Raw genomic sequence first — 21360 nt, 5'->3', positions numbered from 1 at the left:
ACATTGGATCCTCCTCTCTGGTTACGGTTCATTTTCCCTTCGCCTACATACACACTGAATAGTCTGGCATATTCTTTACATATTCTCCTCTATCCTCATACACCTGACAACACAGATTACCAAACAAACATTTCTTCATCACCCAAGGGGTTACTGCACTGTAATTGTTCAGTGCCACTTTCCTCTTGGTAAGGGTAGAAGAGACTCTTTAGCTATGGTAAGCATCTCTTCTAGGAGAAGGACACTCCAAAATCAAACCACTGTTCTCTAGTCTTGGGTAGTGCCATAGCCTCTGTACCATGGCCTTTCACTGTCTTGGGTTAGAGTTCTCTTGCTTGAGGGTACACTCGAGCACACTCTCCTATCTTATTTCTCTTCCTCTTGTTTTGTTGAAGTTTTTATAGTTTATATAGGAGATATTTATTGTTGTTACTCTTCTTAGAATATTTTATTTTTCCTTTTTTCCTTTCCGCACTGAGCTATTTTCCCTGTTGGAGCCCCTGGGCTTATAGCATACTGCTTTTCCAACTAGGGTTGTAGCTTAGTAAGTAATAATAATAATAATAATAATAACACGGGACGATTCTCCTGCTCGAGGTGGGGTTTCTCCCATTGGTGCGGTGGGAGAAGGTCTCACCTTGGTAGAGGGAGCGCGCTGGTGCTTGCGCGATGGGAAAACCCCAGGGGTCGCGCGCGAGACGCTGGCGCTCGCGCGATGGGAAAAACCAGGGGTCGCGTGCGAGAAACCGTTGAAAACATTCTCGCGTGGGCGTGCAAGCACGCGGGCGAGCGGGCGAGACATCATAGGGTGAGCAGGAATCAGAATGAAGAGCTCGTGAAAAATGTTGGCGCGTGGGCGCGGCTGTCAGCGCGCATGCCTACGAGGTTGTTGGTGCTTGAAGATCATCGGTGCTTGTGCGTGAAAGAAGATCGACAGCGCTAAAGATCGATGGCGCTGAAAGATCGTCGGCGCTTGAGCGCGCAAGAAGATCGTCGGCGCTTGAAGATCGTCGGCGCTTGAAGATCGTCGGCGCTTGAAGATCGTCGGCGCTTGAAGATCGTCGGCGTTTGCGCGCGAAAGAAGATCGTCGGCGCTTGCGCGCGTAATAAGATCGTCGGCGCTTGTGCGCGTAAGAAGATCGTCGGCGCTAGCGCGCGTAAGAAGATCGTTGGCGCGGAGAACCATAGGAGCCTGAGCGCGGACGATCGTCGGAGCTTACGTGCGTAGGAAGATCGTCAGCGCTAGCGTGCCAAAGAAGATCGTTCGCCAAGGAGATCGTTGGAGCTTGACGATCGTCAGCGCTTGCGCGCGTAAGAAGATCGACGGCGCTCGAAGATCGTTGGAGCTTGCGAGCGTAAGAAGATCGTCAGCGCTCGCTCGTGAGAGAAGATCGTCGGCCAAGATGATCGTCGGCGCTTGAATATCGTCAGCGCTCAAAGATCGTCGGCGCTTGCGCGCGTAAGAAGATTGTCAGCGCTAGCGCGCAAAAGAAGATTGTCAGCGCTAGCGCGCAAAAGAAGATTGTCGGCGCTAGCGCGTGAACGAAGATCGTTGGCGCTTGCGCGTGAACGAAGATCGTTGGCGCTTGCGCGTAAGAAGATCGTCAGCGCTAGCGCATAATCAGCGCTAGCGCATAATCAGCGCTCGCTCGTGAAGAAGATCATCGGCCAAGATGATCGTCGGCGCTTTGAAGATCATCGGCGCTTTGAAGATCGTCGGCGCTTGCGCGCGTCAGAAGATCGTCGGCGCTTACGCGAAGAAGATTGCCAGCGCTAGTCCTCGAAGAAGATCATCAGCGCTAGTCCTCGAAGAAGATCATCAGCGCTAGCGCGTAAGAAGATCTTAGGCGATACCGCGCAAAAGAAGATCGTTGGTGTAGGAAGATCATCGGCGAGCACGAGCGCGCGAGCGCGCCAAGATGAAGGACGATCCTGAACTGGGACGATCAGGACTGGAACAGGATTCCCTTGATGGAAATCTCAGGAACAGCTGGAACAGTAGGCGAGCGCTTGCGCGCAATTGCACGCGAGCGCGCAGGAAAACGTTGGAGCGCAGGGCGATACCTGGCACTTAAGGGGCTTACTCACAGTGTGAGAAAGCCCCTTTTGCCCCGAAGGGACCGGTGCCCGTTGGAAAACGGGGTGCGTAGGCGCCCACAGCATCAGCAGCCAGGAACGGAGACGGCAGGTCAGCAGGACTAGGAGATGGCGAACTGCAGAGAGGTCCCGAACTGCTGGCTGGTCTGAACAGGAACAGTCCTCCGAAGAGGAGTCTCTATGAGTGGTCTCTCTCGCGAACGAGAGAGGTGAACACTTCGTAGAAGAGACTAGAAGACACTGATGATGGCGGGGCCATAGGGCCGTTGGATCAGCAAGCTGACCTATAAGGAGAAATCCTCCGAAGAGGAGTCCTTAAGAGTGGCCTCCCTCGCGAACGAGCGAGGTCACAAGATCTTGCAGCTGCTCAGCCCCTTGAGCATAGCTGCAGGTGCGACCGCTCAGCCCCAAGAGCATAGTCGCACGAAATTCCACGGTCGTGTCTTGCAACCGCTCAGCCCCTTGAGCATGGTTACAAGAGCTGTCGCTCAGCACCAAGAGCATAGCCGCCCGAGGACCAGGAAAAAACCATCCAGGAATTATTAAGGTAAGAGAAGTTCCCCCCCCCCCTGCAGGGGAAAAAACTCATACCTGGGAAGGAAACCTCCCTTGGAAGGGAAGTTACCCACCCCTGGAGGCGAACCTCCTGAGCGTTCTAATATGAACTAAAGAGCTGACAGTTGTCACGGGAGAACTTCTAAGAGAAGGGAACACACCCATGACGACGTCCTAGAGAGGCGGCAGCAACAGCAGACTCCCAAGGCATAAACAGGGCAGCTCTGCTTCGTTGCCACATTAGGGAAACGAAGAAACCAGATCGTACTGGAAAAAAATAAAATAAATAATTAGTTAACAAAAATTCCCCCGGGAGGAACTCCGCAGAGAAACCCCGAGGGAATAGAACATAAGAATTACAAATCAGGTATGCGCCCTCCTCCCCCACTGACATTCACGGGAGGAGGGGGAGGGCGGAGAACTGTAACAAAAACAGAATTATTAATATGTAATTCATAAGAATGTTCACAAAGAAAGAACTGAACCCCGAAGGGAAGTGTTCTTAACAGAAGCTGAAAAGTTAACAAATACAATTAGATTTCATGGAATTGAGTAGAGAGAGATAGAGAGACCGTAGTCAATCTAGACTCCCACGATCCCTTCGCTGAGAGTCCAAGTTCCCCGCAGGGAAGGAGGAACAGCGGAGAAAACAGATCAATGGTGAAAGTCCAGCGATGACGATTCCCCACGGCGGCCGAAAATCGGAAGCCGAAGGAACGACCGTAGGACCAAGAGACCGTTCCCCACTAAGTGCAACCACGGTGGCCTGGGACTACGCGGTGACGTTGTCGTACACTACACACACAGCACAACAACACTGAAAAGGAAACTTACTAATTTCTATACTCAAATATATATATAAACATAAAAAATGTTTACATATATATCAAGTATAAGAAAAGTAAGTAATTAAGTAAAGACAAAACATTAATGGCTGCCAAGCGAGGGCGGGAGCAGACACGTCTGCCCACCGCCCGAGCCAAAAGCGAAGTGAATCAGTTCACCGGTGTATGGGGGGGAGGGGTAGCTAGCTACCTCTCCCCTACCCCCGCTAACTAGCGCGGGGGTAGTTAACCCTCGTTAAAAATCTAATGGCTCGCCATTTCAGCTACGCTGAAAGTAATACCCTACGTAAATAGCGTGGTTTGTATTTCGGTTACGGAACAAACTGTTACTTAACTGACAATGTCATTTCATGTGTAATAGCTTTTTTTGATCAATAATATTATTGAACAGGTACTTTCCTGAAAATGCAGATCTCCACACAACTCTTGGTTTGTTGTTTATGCAAACTGGCAAGCATCAACAAGCCTTTGAGAACCTTGGGACAGCTCTAACCTTTGATCCAAACAACACACGTGCAATACTTGCTGCAGGCTCTATGATGCAGGTGAGTAATGCTGTCAGTTGCTCCTTATGCCTGTATTGCATGACCTATGTTCTTTTGTTGCTTCCTTTGTTTACATGATACACTGTAAGCCTGTTCTTAGAGATAACTTGGAATTTTGGGTGTGGATAATCTTTAACTTATTTTTCATATCTATCTTTTTAAATGTTGGTTTTGTTACTTACGGGGAGTGGAATGTTATGAAGGCTACTGAAAATTAAAGCATATGGAAAACTCCAAATAATTAAGATAGAGGAAAACATAGTCAATAGTTTGTGCGACTTGAGAATTATTGATTTCCACACAATAAATACTGGTATAGGTGGCCTGATTGATATTTTCTGACCACCTGAGTTTCTCATTTTTAAGTTTACTGAAACAGTGTGTTGTAAAAATTTGTTGAAATGAGACAGAAACCATCTTGTAGATAAAGGAAGGTGATCAAGATATAGCGTGAGGCACGAGTTACTGATCATACAAATTATGTCCACTTTGGTATATAATTCTATAAAAACTGTTGATTGAAAGATGAAACACTCCTAATGTGTAAACATTATAATATTATGAAAAGAAGCAAGACAAAAGGTTATCATAAAGCTTCAATAATTGATAAGATGAAGAACCTTTGGGTTTCTTAAGAAAATACATAATTACCTCTGCCAAGGAGGTTATATTTTCGAGTTGGGTTATTTATTTAGTTGTGTGACTGTGGACATGATTACGTCAAAACCACTCGATGGAGTTTGACAAAATATTCACCACAGATAGATCATAGGTCAAGGATGACCCCATCAGATTTTGGAGATGATCCGGATCTGGATTCTAGATCCAGATTGGCCTTTTTCATAATTTTAAAGATTACGTCAAAACAAATTGATGGATTTTGACAAAATTTCCACCACAAATAGATCTTAGTCTACGGACAACTCTGTTAACTTTTGGAAATTATCCGGTTCCAGAATCTGATTCTATATCCGGATTTGAATTTTTCACAATTTTAAAAATTACATCAAAATAAATTGACACATTGGATTTTCATCTAATTTTAACAAAGGATAAATATTATGCATCAGAAGAAACCATGAAATTTTGGAGGTGATACGGATCAAGATCACGATTCTGGATCAACATTGCACTTGTCACCATCTACTGTACAGACAGCATATGAGTGGGAGGTGATGTTCGTAGACTTTAGTTAAATATTTGGAATATTCTTTGGTGGAGGTCTGAAATCTCTTATTGCTCTTGTTTTTAAGTAGATTGACTTTTTGAGTTACATGATCTTCAATAAATAGTTGTTCCTACATGTATACAAACCTTTCGTCCTTTGAATAGGGAAAGGATTTCGGCACAAGCTGGAACGGCCATTAAATTTGTTATCCAGGTAGATATCAACATGTGCTTTGTGCAGACTTGAAGCCCCACACCATCAACTGTTGGGAGAGCCCCACTTTGAATTTTGGCCGCAATAAGTACAGAGGTATGGCTGCGCCCTTATCTGAACTTTTTCATTTTATTTTTCTCACAGAAAAGTGAATGCTGGCTGTTGATTTCTATAATGGATGTTAAGTAAGAGATTTGTCCTTGACAGGGAAAGGGTGGTCATTGCAACCATTTGATGAGTAAACCGACTGTAGATGCACATTCTCCCTGTGCATATTTTAGGGGGCACGATTGTTCACAGTCATACCCATATGCCTAGTGTAGGTAGTGGTCGTCTGTGTAGTGGCATGTGTATTCCCTGAGGGATATGAAGAGTTAAGCCTTGTCCAGGGTCAGTTTTGGCAACGCCCGAGAATTACCAAAGAAATCTTTCAGTTTTTCTGTCTTTTTGTGTGTCTATTGCTACTGCCCCTGTGCATACTCCCGTGCACCTGTTCCTAGATACTGATCTGGACTGCCTGCAACTTCTTCCAGAAAGGGGCCTGTGCTTGCACAGCCCTTTTCAAGCACCCAGCCTGGCTCATTCAGGAAGGGCAGTGGTGGGAAGAAGAGAGGGTAAGAAAAAAGCTGATGTTAGTGCTCCCTCTCTTCCATTGCTGAGAGTAATAGGATGCCTGTTCTGCCATTCAGCAACTTGACAGAGACATGAGGCTGAACCGTGGGGTTTAATAAATATAATTCGCGATGGTTACTTGCTGCTCTTTCAGGACTGTCGGCTCCCCCTTGGATAGTTAGTACTCTTTCAGTACTGTTGGCTCCTGCTCTATCTAACTTGCCTATAGAGTTCTTGTCCAATCCTCCTCCATTGCCGAAAGCCCTGGTCTTGGTGACACAGTTGGAAGGGAAGGTGGAGAAGAATTCACCCGAAGTCGTTCAAGACGAGTCTCCAGACTTCTACAGTCAACTCCACCTATTGGAGAAGTCATCTAGGGGCTGGAGACTGCTCATCAACCTCTCTCCAATGTGCATAGGACGGTGTACGGCTCCCCAGGTGTTCACTTGGGTGTTCACCCTGGTATCAGCCTGGGCCTACTTGTAAGGGATACATCTGCAGATATATCTTGACAATTGGATGGTCTTGGCCGCCTCATTTAGGCAGTTATTACAGGACTAAGACCTGATTCTCACATTTTATCATGATTGGGTATAGTGATAAACTGGAAAAAGACAAATCACATACCCGAGAAGAGGTTGAAGTACTTCGGCATGCTGATAGACACAGCAGCAGGAAGAGTCTATCTGTATTGCATCAGTAAGGTAAAAGATGTTGCATGACCATTTTTGTTCAAAACAGAAGTCATCCAAGTTTTCTCAGTCAACTTTCCTCCCTGGGGAAACTTGTTCTACATGGGCGCCTCCACGGGAGACCTCTTTGGTGGTATTTGAAAAATCACTGGTCAGCTGCCAGGGATCCCCCTCGCCTTCCTGTTTCAGTGGGATAGGAGGCTTGAGGAAAACCTCATCAGTGTAGTTTATTGGATGCTGCCTCACGGCATGTAACTATTTTCAGATACTTTGTACTTTGAAGGAGGGGTGGGGCACACCTGAAAGATCTGGTCATCTCCGGTGTTTGGTCATAAGAAGTGCATCTGCACAACAACATCCTCGAAATGTAAGCAGCGTTCATAGCATTACAAGCATTCCAAGAATGTGTAAGGAAGCGCTCGCTAGTGTTGATGAGTAGCATCCCCATTGTGGGTGACGTTAATAAACAAATGGTCATTTTCTCACGCCCTCTCTGTGAGATGATGAAGTGGATGCACATGTGGGCAACATTCTACACTGTAAAGTTGTTAGCCAGCTATGTTCCAGGCAAGAGGAATGGACTAGTAGACACACTCTTTGACCTGTTGGCCATACGGCTAAACAGGAAGCTCCCGGTATTTTGCTTCCCCCTTCCAGACCCATGGTTCATGTTTGAAGACTATTTTCAACACACATGAGATCACCTGGACGTATATGCCTTTCCTCTGTTTAGCCTGACTGAGCGTTGATTACACCAAGACTCAGGATGACCCTGGTAGCTCCCAGATGGCCTCATGCCAAGTGGTATCCTGTTGGCAATTCTAGTCGATATCCTGAGAGAACTTCCTTAATGGTCCACGATCCTTTGTCAGCTGCACCTTCATAGGTTCCATGAATTTGCGAAGTTGCTGGAATTTCATGTTTGGAAAATATCCAGTACCCCTTTCAAGCGAAAGGCTTGTGAGGCACTACACATTAGATGTCTGGGTGCCTGTGACAGTCATCAGCAGCTGTCAACTAGCTGTCTGTGATATATGTTGTAGAAGGATGCATCTTTGATTTGAGCAGATCGCGGATTTCCTCATCGTCTTCACCAAGAGAAGTGCCTCCCAGTTGTGGCTATCAAACGCTACTGCTCAGCTTTAGGCATTGTCTTTGGATGGAAGGGTATACAGTAGTCCTCTCCCCCTTGTAGGAGTTGTCTATGCTTATGAAGAACTTTGAGCAGTTTTGCCCAATCCGGAATCTTCGGCCCCCTATTGCCCTTTGTTCTTATGACTCTCACACACACCCTGTATGAGCCTTTGAGAAGGTCGTCAGACAGGGATCTGACTCTCAAGACTGTCTTTTTGCTAGCCTTAGCATTGTCAAAGAGAGTAGGTGAGTTGCAAGGTCTCTTTTACTTAACCACCCAAGCTGAGGGGTGAAAGAAGATCACCTTTAGTTTTGTGTCTGACTTTATGATCAAAACCCAGAGCCTTTGGTAAACAACCCCTTGTTCGAGACCTTCTCTATCCCTTAACTATGTGAAGTGTCGGGTAGTGATCGAGAGGAAATGCTTTTGTGTCCCATGATGGCTCTGTGGTGCTATCTGAAGAGGATCCAGGACCTCAGGCCTGTGTTAGTTACTTCACTATCTCTGGCAGGATTAAGAAATATGTGTCAAGGAACATACAGTTTATCTTTATGGCTTTGTGAGATAATCATTACAACATATGCCTCAACTGCTGAGAGAGTAGAGGTACCAACTTGAATCAGATCTCATGAAAACATGGGTATAGGCCCCACCTTAGCCTCCAAGAGAAACCTTTGTCACCCAGGTGTTCAAGGCTTGGTTTTAAACACCAAACCTCCTTCACAACCTTTTACCTACAGGAGTATACTCGCAAGTCCCTTGACACCTTTGTGCTTGGTCCTGTGGTGGCTGCTCAAGTAGTTGTATAGCCAGCCCATTTCCCACATGGGACAGGAAGAATCTTGTCTATGGTAATGTATAGATGTAAGTCTGGAATAAATAGTAGAATGACTGGCTCTTCTCCCTCAAGAAAGGGACAAAGCAGTTGAAATATTACATATTGGATTTGACTTAATGCTGATAAATTACACTTCTGAGCTCCATTCTTTCATCCTAAAGAAATGTCTCCTCCATCCTCCCTAACAAGGGTGTTAAATTTATACCATCCCATTGATCATCATATGTCGGGTATATATATCCAGACTGATTTTGCTTTTGAGGGAAAAGTTTTCTCAGTTAAGCTAGTACAATTCATCTTGGACAGGCCAGACCCTATCAGTCTATTCATCCCCATGAGAGACAGATAGAAGGTTACTGAAGTCATCTCCTTCGCTCCCGTAACGGACCAGGTAGACTGAAATTTTCAAAGAAGAAAAAGAGCTAATCAGTTCAGGTCTAAGGGGACTTCTGACTCACCAAGCAGCGAGTCTTCGTATATAAAGGATAAAAAGTTTGTATATGCGTAGAAACAAGTGATAAATTTTAAAGTTATTTGTATTTTTCTTAGGTATACAAACTTGGTCCTTCATGTTAAATTTCCTTCCTGAACCACCCCTCTCAGTCGTGAGCTGAAAGGTCAAAGTGAGGCTCTTCCGACAGGTGGTGGGGTGGGGCTTCTTGCCTGTACACACCACCTGTTGTTAATTACGTCATTAATGAATTCAACGGCTGTTCCAGCTTGCGCCAAAATCATCTCTCTATTTAAAGGACTCGGGTGTGTATGCCTAGAAAAAATATAAATTAAAAAATGTCTTATTTTAATGTGAACAACCAATGCTTGAATGACTTCATTTTCAAACACAGTTAAAGATGTGAATGCAAAAGAGAACATGAAAATAAATACTGTAGTAGATTTTTCCAGGAGGCATTATATCTATGTAAAGGGATCCAAATTCAAATGTACTCTCATGAATGGAATTGGTACAAGAAGAAAATGCAGTCTGGGACTAAATGTGAACAGAGTAGGGTGAAAGTTAAAAAAGATTGAAAATTTCAATCGACAAAAGGGGAGAAAAAACTTTATATTGCAAAAGATTATTAAAGAATAGAAATGAAACGCTAAGTGAAAGAGTAAAAATTAGGGGAGGAAGTAGATGTTCAACTAAGAAAGAAAGCAATTTTATAAGAATAGCTCTAACAACAGAACTTTCAGTGTTTCAGTAAAATCATACTTCTAGTTAATAATGCATCTTTTGTTAGTAGATAGGTTTATATGACTGCAATTGTTAGTTAGTATATTTACTTATTCTGTTTTGTATTTAATTCTTATGAATTTTGGTTTATGATATCCTGTGGACAAAGTTTGTAGAAGTTTTCATTTGTTTAGAAGTTACACTAACTTTTATTTGCCATTGAATGTACTGAGAAGTTTCAACAATACTTTATTAATGTGAGGTGTATAAACATATTATTAGGATTAGGTTAAGGATGCCAAAAATAGTTGTTTAAGTTAACTTTATCAGGATTTATTTTATATTCTTAAAGTTTTGCATGTTTACTATATGGTAATTTGACTTAGTGTTTTAGTTTGAAACAATTTTTTTTAATTTCTCTCTAAGCTACTTCAGTTTTTATACTTAGTATATGATCAATTTTAGTTGTTCAAGAATTCAATTTTCAAGCTTTTTGTGTGTGATCTTTGTATGATGATAAAGTTGAACATTATTTTCCCCAAGTATAATTGTTTTGATTGGTTATGATTTGAATTATATTTTCTGAAATTTATTATGATTAAAAAATCCTATAATGTCCATTCTGAAGCAGTAGTCTTTATATTTTGTTTGTATTTTTTTTAATGCACCTGCTTTTATTTTTCTGCTTCATTTCTTAATGTGCACTTTTTATTTGATTCCAGATCTTCTTTGTAGGCTAGAATGGTAAGCTTAGTATGTTGTGTTAGTAAACAATACACTTGATTATAAATGTTTTGAAATATATTAAATGTAGTTTGATTATATTTTATTTATATTTAAATTTCAGTGTACTATATGCCATTTCAAAACAAGTTTTGCAACTTTATTTTTTCAGAGCCACCAAGATTTTGATGTTGCCCTTGCTAAATATAGGGTTGCTGCACAGACTATTCCAGAATCCCCTCCTTTATGGAACAATATAGCAATGTGCTTCTTTGGAAAGAAAAAATATGTTGCGGTGAGTTTAAATTACTTTTTTGGCAGTATTGTATTTAACTTATTAATTCAAGAGAAAGTGTATTGTATTCATCATATTAAGTATTGTGAGTTAGGTATAGTACTGTCTTTTTGGTTCCAGAAAGATTGAGTTACTTGTCACTTTGTGAAAGTTTATGGTCAAATCTTGATTTTATTTTTAAACTAATCTCAGTACATTATATTAAGTGTTTAATTTTTCCATAATGAATATAATTTTCTTAGTATTCCCATATTATGGCCTGGAATGAACCCTAGACTTTATTATTAATTGAAAAAAAAAATCAAACGACTCTTGTAACTCTAGCATCAGCCACATCTTGAAGTATATGATCTCATAGTTTGTGCCTGATGAGTTGACAACAGCTCTTTAGTGTTTACCTCCAATTTTTCCTCAGCAAGTTTCATCAAACCATTCTTTTCCTAATCATATTTTATTTTAGTGCTAATCTGTTCCAGTTTGTTTGCTATTCCATCTTTAGTAGGTGTAACAACTAAGAAAGAAAGCATTGAAGCAGAGATATGTACCTTACATTTTACCAGGTTTTCTATTTTCACTTTGGGATACAGTAGCAATTCTCATTTGTTTCTTCAGTTTTAGTCCCGAATAGAGAGGCATGTTATATAGAAACAAATTAAAAATACTGTCTTAAGATTAAAAGCAGCACTGGTGAATTTTCATTTATTAAAAAAATGGTTTTTGTATATCTTGCTCTTTAGTAGTTTAGCAAATATTCAAAGTATTCACCATTTTTTATATCTGACAAATTCCATTTTTTTTTTTAGATTTTTAATGCTTCCTGTTAATTTATTAACAATTGCTTAACTAGTTAACAACAAGAGGCAGTTTATTTTTTTGTGGGTGTGCCAAAAATTACTTGATATTGTCAGAAGGGATGATTGATTGGAAATTATCTTGAATGTACCCCTGTTTTTTCCTATAAAAAATTGTTTGCTCTATGATATTTACCTGTACTATTTTTATGATATAAGAAGTTCTAATGGCTACCCAAATGTCTAAGATAGAGAAAATTTCACCCAAATATTCTATTTTCGTTGGTAATTTTCCTGTAATTTTAACAAAATTACGTTTGTTCCCATACTAACAAACCTTACGTTATTTATGTAGATACACTTTCGGTGGAGCTGGAAGGCAGCCATTAGATTAAAAGTGCGAGTTGGCAACCCTACCTAACCACTATATTTTAAACATTTGACTTACCCGGTGGATATATATATAGCTTAAGTCCCTGACGTCACGACAGAAAATTCAAAACTCGCGGCAATCGCAGATTGAGTAGCCAGGTGTACCACCAGTGAGCCCTCAAGTGACGGTACGTAGAACCACTCCCTGTATCCTTAGATTTTCTCTGTCATCATGCAGATAACATCGTTGGATATTCACTCGTTATTAACCTGAAGTTTGGCAGTTATCTTGGTGATGTACTCCTGAATTGGTTATAGGCATTCGCTCATTTGGGTTTTTGTTTGGTTTTTGATCGCTATGTTTATAGCTTTAAAGGTAGGATTGGAAGTTTTTTCAGCCTACTATTAACTAGCGTAAAACATGATGGCGGTAGATAAACACGGTACCTACTCTATGACGTCACAGTCATATGACGGTAGATATAGTATGACTTGCAATTTCTTTCTTTTTCTACAAAGAATGATAACAAATACTATCTTACAAAGTGTTTAAGTTTTTTTTATATGATAAAAGGATTGTGTTATTTTAAGAAGATTTTTGTCTTTTTAGTATACTTTCTTTAAATAATCTTCGATCTGTTTTCAAAGATTAACTAAACTAGCGTTCAGTTTAGTTTATGCTACGCAGTTCTCAGTCAATTGATACAGTGTTACAATTTTCTTTGTATCGTTATTTATGAAAAGTTAATTCTTCTTTAAAACCAAAGTATTTTAGTTTTATAAGATAAAAAGGAATATGTTATTTTACATAAATATTTGTCCTTTTAGTATTTTTTTTACGTAATCTTTTTAAAGAGATTAAAGAAAATTAGCGTACAGTTATTTATACACTTCATAGTATTCATGTCAGACGATATAGTCTCACGACTCTTTGTATCGTTGTTTACTTGGTCGTTTATTTGAGAATACTAATTTTTTTCGTATAATATATATAGATGTTCCAATTGTTAAATGTGGCAAATCATTTTTTATTGGAAACCTTTAAGTAATGAGGATTGTTTATATATAGATGTATATATGTATATATATATATATATATATATATATATATATATATATATATATATATATATATATATATATATATATATTTATATATACAATATACTGTATATATATATATATATATATATATATATATATATATACTTTATTCCTATATCTGTTCATTTAATATTTTATATAAAATATTTTGCTACATTTTATATAGGATTCAGAGAATGCCTAGTGCTTTCTCATTCAAGCCCTTAACAGAATAGTAAGATCTCTGACAACGGGTATGTCTACTTTTGATCTTATGTGAAAGAGTTTAAAAGTGCAAGTTTTTTAGTGCTAAATTAGTGCAGTGAATTTATGCAATACAGTGGAGGGTGCTTCTGCTCGGACCTGTCGTTATCCTAGCCTTAGACCTCTTCCAAGCTCCCCAACCCCTGGGAGAAGGAATGTCGATCGGCGAAAGGAAGCGAGAGGTGTTAGCTTGGCGCCGACCGTCTTGTAAGACCCGAGCAGAAGTCCCCTCGAGCATTTCTGTTGACGATTCCCAGAACGCTCTCCCTTGCCGTTAGTAAGGCGAGGTAAAAGTGTTATCTAACACCGAACGCAGAACTTTGGCCAGCTAGCTTCTAACGCTGCTGTAAGAGTTTGACACGATATTTATAACTTAGTGCAACTTCTTTGTCTTTCTTGTTCGATGATCGAACATTCTAGCGCAAGCGTCTGAATCGTGATCGGCATTGTTCCGAGAGTCACGTGACGCTGTACATCAAGCAGTTACAAGACGTAACGTCGAACGTTGTGTGGTTTTAACTGTGACTTGAGGAATCGCGAGTGTGTTTAATCGCGAGCGTCTGAATCGTGAACGGCATTGTTCCGAGAGTCACGTGAAGCTGAATGTCAAGCAGTTGCATGGCTTCTGGCTTCAAACAGTTAGACTTGACATCGAATGTTAGGCAGTTAGACGTGACGCCGAGTGTCGTGCAGTTCCATGGAGTCAAGCTTCCAGCAGTTGGACTTGACGTCGAGTGTCTAGCAGTTAGAGCTGACACCGAGAGTCAAACAGTTGCATGGCGTCGAGAGTCCAACAGTTGGACTTGACGTCGAGTGTCAAGATCGCGAACGTCTTAGTTCCAATCGTAATGACCGTTAGCGCTATTTTAAAAGATACAGAAATAAATATTAACTGGAAAGATTTTATTTTCTCAGACCAAGGCCCGCTTGAACTAACTCTTGGTGTCTGTTGGAGGGCGAGAATTAAACCTCTTAAAATATTGAGGCAAGAATTCAGGACCTTAAAAAGTTGACTCCTAGGAAACAAGACATCTATACCTCGGTTAGAGACTTGTAGGAGGAAGGGATTGACAATCTCTTTTCCCCTATTTATCTTTTAGTGGAATTCTTTTAGGAGAAGTTCCTAAGATCCTTTTCCCTTCAGTTGACAGGAACTCATGAGAGTTTTTTCTGAAGAGTTTCCAATTTATTTTGTGCCTGCTGCTCCTGCTTCCTTCGCTAAGGAAGGCATCTAAGAAGTCTCTGTTTACTAAGATGGTGCTGGTAGGGCAGTGTAATAGCACGTCCTCAATGCAGCAATAAGAGCCTAACTGCAGATGTTGTGCAGCAACATTTTCAGCTGGAGCAGCAGGAAGTGCATTAGTGCTTTTGTGAGAGAAGGCAGCGTACCCTTTTTTTCTGTGTGCTTGTGGACGTAGGTCTTTGGGGTCTTGAGTCTGATCCTCCGTCAAAACCCTGAGCAACCAATACTGCAGTACAACCAGCTTTGTGAGAGAAGTCGTTGTACATAGAAAAATTATCGATCATCTAATAGAGCTTGAGGATGATGAGAGCCTGAAGGCAATGAGGTATAAAGACCTATGAAGCCAGCTTCCTTATCAGGTATGCCAGAATAGCAAAGGTGGAGGTCTAGCCACGTTAAGGTCGAGGACCTGTTGGCAGCCCCGAAGAGACTTTTACAGCCCCCTGGGTGGATCACTGAGTCTCTTAAGGAATGCAGGCAATGAAGCAGGATAACTTTGCACCAACCCTCTTTTTTTTCTTCCTCTCTTTTCCCTCAAGAGTTGGTCAAAGACACAGTTTTTGGCATCTAAATCAACAGCAAAGTTTCTGCATACTTTTTCTCTAAACCGCAGACAACAGTAGGAGCCAGACTTAACTACTTCTAGCGAGCCTGGGAGAGGAGAGGAGCAGACCGTTGGTCCGTGCTATTACTAAAGGATGGATGCGAAATCTTTTTCCTAGTGAAACCTCCTTTATTATTTACTCTGATAGACCTCTCTACAAAATACAGAGGGAGCCTAAGAGACAGGCTATGCAACATCAATGGTCTCTCTTTTTGGAGAGAGAGAGGCTATTGTCCAGTCCTGGATGTCACTGCTCTCAACGCCTTCGTTCAGAAGACAAAGTTCTCCATGGAGACATCGAAATCAGTCCTTACAGCAGTAGGAAAGGTCCACTGGATGGTCTCTTTAGACCTCCAGGATGCTTACTTCCACATCCTCATCCATCCGAACTTCAAGCAATACCTGAAGGTTCGTGTATAAGAGGAAGTTGTTCAGTTTTGGGCTCTTTGTTTCAGTCTAAGCACCACCCCTCAAATAGAGGGTGCGTCTGTTAGGACCTGTCGTTCTTCTAATCCATAAACCTCTTCCAAGGAATGTCGACTTTTAAATCTTCTTCCAAGCTCCCTTTCCCCTGGGAGAAGAAATGTCGAACGACAAAGGAAACGAAAGGCTTTAGCTTCCGAGCAGACGCCTCCTCGAGCATCCCTATTGATGCTTCCCAGGACATTCACCTTCATCATAGGTAAAGTGAGGTTAAAGTTTTATTTCATCATCATCATCGGATGACGCAGCACCCAGACAAGGCTGGCGTCAACTTCCAGACCTCTGAAGAGGAAGGTGGACACGGTCAATCACTGTCCGATCATGATACAGCAAGCTTATGGTTGTAGTCTTTAGAGCAGTCTTGAGCGTTTTTTCTTTCTACCGAAGAAAACTCTCCTACCTAACATCCTTTAAGGATGTCGGCAACTGTCAAATAACGCCCAACTCACCCAGTTGCAGGACAGTTGTCCGAGCCCAGCATGACATCGGTTCATGCTCCTTCTCCACCATTAAACTGGTTATCGTCTTCTGGACGCTCTGCATTTTTTTTTTTTTTTAAACGGTGTAGAAAGAGAGCTTGTGGTAGACGTGACGTCTCCTGTACCACAACAGGTTGACCCTATTTTTATTATGCTGCTAGATATGCATCAGAAGCCCTCTTCGTTCTTGCTAGTTTATCAGCCTGCAAACAACAAGAGAGTAGCAGGCCTGGACCTTGAGTGTCGGGTAACTTCGCCAAGAACGAATGCACACCTGGACACCAAGCGTAGTGAGGCTGCTAGTTCAGATGTTCTTGATGACGAACGTCTTTACAACTCCCTAGTTAAATGTAGTATTTTAGCCATTTTAACCCAGGAAGTCTAGCAGACAGACGTGACGTCGAACGTCCTCCTAACGGGACTTCGAGCTTCTAGCGGAACATGACGTCCTGCAGGACGTGACGTCGAGCGTCCAACAAGACGTGATGTCGAGTGTCTATCGGGACGTGATGTCAACCATCATACAGAGTGCGACCACGAGCATCAAACAGCTTGTGACATGGACTTGTACGCATTTCCACTGTTCAATTCATTACAAAGTGATGAAAAAGTTTGTGTCACTCGAAAGGATAGGATTGACTCTAGTGGCCCTCTTTTAACCCTCAAAGAGTGGTTCACAGATGTACTGTAATGGATGGTAGACTCTCAAAGAAGTCTTTCATTAAGAGTGGATTTACTCAAACAACCCCACTTGGAAGGTACCATCTAAATCTCCAAGCTCTTCATCTAACTGTCTTCAGATTATCGAAAAACTCACAAGAACTAGAGCTTTTTTCGAAGGAAGCAACTAGAGCTATTGCAGGAGCAAGGATTACTTCCTCCATCAAGGTTGGACCTTTCTAATGTTAAAGACCTACAGAAACTCCTCAAATCGTTTGAAACATCAAAGCAACAGCTCCAGGATTCACCATTTTGGAATCTGAGTATTGTCCTGACAGGTTTGAGCCCTTGCATTCAGCTTCATTTAAGGACCTCACGATGAAGACTATTTTTGGTCAGTCTGGCGACAGCTCATAGAGTCAGTGGGATTCATGCTTTTAGCTTAAATGATTGGTTTTTCGAGATCACAAAGCTATATGCTCATTGCAGTTAGGCTTTCTCGCCAAGAACGAACGCCCTTCTCAACCTTGACCCAAGGCTTTTGAGACTCCGAACCTTTCGGATGTGGCTGGCGAGGAGTTATAGAGAGTCCTGTGCTCAGTAAGAGCCCTGAAGTTATAACTGAACTGAACTAAAGAGTTGCGAGGCTAGTCGGAAGCTCTTTGGTGCTCGGTCTAGAAGTCCTCGTTACAGATGTCGAAGAATGCTCTTGCATTCTTCATCAGGCTCTTAATTAAGAGGCTCATGCAAGTTTTTATAAAGGCCAAGACACTTGAAGTTCAAACTGTAACAACTTCGGTGGCCTTCAAGCAGAATAGATCGTTGCAAAGCATTAAGGACACAACCTTTTAGAAGAGTAAATCTGTGTTTGCTTCACATTATTTAAAACGTGTCCAGACTCATTTTGAGAACTGCTTCACTCTGGGACCATTCATAGCAGCGAGTGCAGTAGTGGGGGAAGGATCCACCACTACGTTCCCATAATCCTAATACCCTTTTCTTCTCTTGGAACTTTTGTATTTTTATGGTTGCTTGGAAATTGGTCGACAGTCTTCCACAATCATTGATTTTAGCAGGTGGTCAATTTTGTTCCTTGAGAGAGCCTGGAACAAGGGTATTGGTTGAGGTCCTGTCAACATAGAGGTTTTTAGACCGGGTTGACAGCTCCTAGAGGTCTTCAGCCTCCTGAGCGGATCGCTGGATCTCATAAGGAAAGCGGACTAATGACTAGTATCATAAAAGTCAGCTTCCTTATCAGGTACGAACCCTTAAGTTTGTTTTTTGTAACTCTTAAGTAATATTCCAACAATGTTGGCTGTCTCTGACCCTCCACCAAGGGTGTCAATCAGCTATATATATATCCACCGGGTATGTCAAATGTTTAAAGATTATATTTTCATTATAAGATAAATTTTTGAACATACTTACCCGGTGGATATATATAATTCAATTCCCGCCCTCCTCCACTCTAGAGACCTATGGGCATAGAAAATCTGAGGATACAGGGAGTGGTTCTACATACCGTCACTTGAGGGCTCACTGGTGGTACACCTGGCTACTCAATCTGCGATTGCCGCGAGTTTTGAATTTTCTGTCAGGGACTTAAGCTACTGTATATATATATCCACCGGGTAAGTATGTTCAAAAATTTATTATATGATGAAAATATCATGTTGGTAGGTAGGGGGTGGCTTTGGGGTACCCAGCCACCTATATCTACTTACAGTTCAATGAACTATGTCATTTTTTGCTTTTGGCTGGTAGAGAACGGACGTCCCTGGTCTCTCCTCCTCAAGACTTAGCCATTTAGACTTATGCTTAACGCTCATCCTTTTTTTTTTCACCTGTTTTTTCTTTTAACTGACATCGAAGTGCGGGCTGACGTCTCAGCTGTCTACGAGGTCCTCCTCACCTCTCCCATCCGACAGCCTCCTGCTGACGACGAGCCCTCTTGCTTCCTGCCGATATGCCCAACGATAAGCAATCTCTCTTTCTCTCCCCACAGGCAAAGTTTCAGCTCGCGTGTGTAACGTTCGCCTGCTGTGATTTTGAAACTATGAACGATTGTCAACCCATGGCCTGCTCGCCAATCGCCAGAACGACACATTATCTTCTTTTCCTTACCGAAGATCCTTAGGACATCTTTCTTGATGATCAGAGATCGAAGGTTACTCACCATCTGGACGCTTTTCTTCTAGAAGATGTTCACAATCACGAGATCAAAGCTTATCACAATCTTGAAGCTCTTATTTTTCGAGACGATCTCAGTCACGAGTTAAGCACTCACAATCACGAGATCGTAGGTCACTCACGATCTCGATGCTCATCTTCTTGATGATGATCACAGTCACGAGTTAAACACTCACAATTACGAGATTGAAGGTTATCTCGATCTCGATGCTCTTCTTCTTGAAGACGATCACAGTTATGAGTTAAACACACTTAATTACGAGATCGTAGGTCACTCAGGAAATCGATGCTCTTTTTCTTGAAGACGATTATAGCCACGAATTAAACGTTCACAATTACGAGATTGTAATTGTGAGATCTTCTTCTTGAAGACAATCACAATCATGAGTTAAACACATAATTATGAGATTGTATGTCACTCACAATCTCAACGCTCTTCTTGAAGACGATCACTTGTTCGGTTTCTCCTACGGGGGATTCCTCTGGTAGGAAATGGATTTGTCCACTCCCGTCCTTTGTTTGGGTAATCCCGTCCAGGAAAACCCAGAAACAAGCCTCTGCTTCTTTCTCAAGCAACACTTTAGGTCAACCTTCAATTTGAGATAGAGCTCATTGTAAGGAGGCAGAGAGTGCTGCTCAGAGGTTCGCCTCCAGGTGTGGGAACTTCCCCTTCCGAGGGAGAGTCTCTACGCAACCAGGTTTGGGCAATCTTCCTGCTTGCGAGGAGATTTGCCTATGGTGGCAAATGAGGTTGGTTGCAACTGTTTTGATCTTCCCTTGAGGGGGATTCTTATGACCGGAATTGGATTCGTCCTTTTTTCCCCTCTTCAGAGCAAACCATAAACTAAACACTCATGGTGAGGGGGCAGATGGAGATGGTTTGGTCATGCTCTTCGCATTCCCTAAGAGAGATTAGTTCACCAAAATTTCAACTGGGCTCCACAAGGCACTAGAATAGTTGAAAGACCCAGACCTACATGGATGAGGACTAAGAAGCGTGAAGTAGGAGATGACGATTGGAAAAGTATTGATTTAAAAGCTCAAGATAGAGATGACTGGCGAAATCTAATTTAGGACCTTTGCGTCAATAGGCTTAGGAGGAGATGATGATGATGAAGAGGAATTCCATAATAACATAGGACTTTCCATAAGATTGGCTGGTGCACACTATCAAAGGCTTTTTCATAGTCCACAAATACCATCAAAAGTGGATTTCTATATTCTACACATTGCTGTACAACATGATTCAAAATGAAAATTTGGTCAGTGCAACTTCTACCTTTTCCAAATCCTTCTTGTTCATCTCTCAGGTTTTTATCAATCTTTCTCACCTGTCTCTTTAGAATTAGCATACTATATATTTGTTCCGTAACTGAAATACAAACCACGCTACTGTATTTAATATGGGTAATTACTTTCGGCGTAGCTGAAATGACGAGCCATTGGTATTTTAACGAGGGTTTACTACCCCATCGCTAGTTAGCGGGGGGTAGGGAGGGGTAGTATACTACCCCCCCCCTCACACACACCTGTGCTGAGCTTCACTTTGCTGTCGGCTCGGGTGCTAGACAGTCGTGTCTCCTATCACCCTCCCCTACACTGACAGACATTAATCTTTGTTTGCTTTTTCTTTTTGACTGAGTGTTTGGAAGTTGGCCTCTGCGATGCGGAAGTGTCCCGGCTTACCTGACCGCCCTTGTGGGACTTATATGTCGGCGGTCAAAACAGATCCACACACCTTATGTCCTTTTTGTAGGGGCCAACGGTGTGACAGAGATAAAGTATGTGGTGAGTGCAGGAGTGGTCTACCTCCCAGTGGGAGAGGTTTTCCCGGCGCCGGAAGAAGTCGAAACGGGTTATTTCTCCTTCAAGGGCTTCCTTGAAGAGAGAAAACCCCAAGGACACTTCTTCCATAGCCCAAACCTCCTCCGAAGCTCCCACTCGATCGGCTTCTTCCGAGAGGCCGGCGAGTGGTAGCGTAGGCCTCATTTCTGTTAACCAATCTTGGGGTTTGGGAGAGGGAGTTGCCTCCCATAGCGAGGCAGCTCCTCCTCCTCCCCCGGGGGAGGATTTAATTTCTAATGTTGCTAATGATGATTTGTTACAGCTTTGGGCTTCCTTGGGGCTTCAGGGCTCGCCCTCCAAGGAAGCCCTGTCTGACATAATCAGGTTAGGGGCAGCTGTCAAACAGTTGCCGACGTTAGCAGAGGTTGATCCTCTATTTGTCGTCGACGTTGTTGTGGCAGAGGCTTCTGACGAGTTATCTCAAATCTCTGCTCCTGTTGCTGATGTAGCTGAA

At 42.3% G+C, this 21360-nt stretch overlaps 1 protein-coding gene across 4 annotated transcripts in view; it reads left to right on the top strand.

The window, feature by feature from the left end:
• The window catches only part of BBS4 (Bardet-Biedl syndrome 4), a 224305-nt gene that overhangs the window by 114828 nt on the left and 88117 nt on the right, over positions 1–21360 (top strand). For all 4 annotated transcript variants that reach the window (XM_068375477.1, XM_068375480.1, XM_068375478.1 and 1 more), the window contains 2 exons: positions 3889–4042; positions 10770–10892. In XM_068375477.1, the coding sequence (XP_068231578.1) occupies positions 3889–4042; positions 10770–10892 (277 nt within the window). The remainder of the gene's footprint in view (positions 1–3888; positions 4043–10769; positions 10893–21360) is intronic.

Source organism: Palaemon carinicauda, chromosome 6 (assembly GCF_036898095.1).
Source record: "Palaemon carinicauda isolate YSFRI2023 chromosome 6, ASM3689809v2, whole genome shotgun sequence".
Classification (NCBI taxonomy): Eukaryota; Metazoa; Arthropoda; class Malacostraca; order Decapoda; family Palaemonidae; genus Palaemon; species Palaemon carinicauda.
This window is presented reverse-complemented; position numbering and strand designations above follow the sequence as displayed.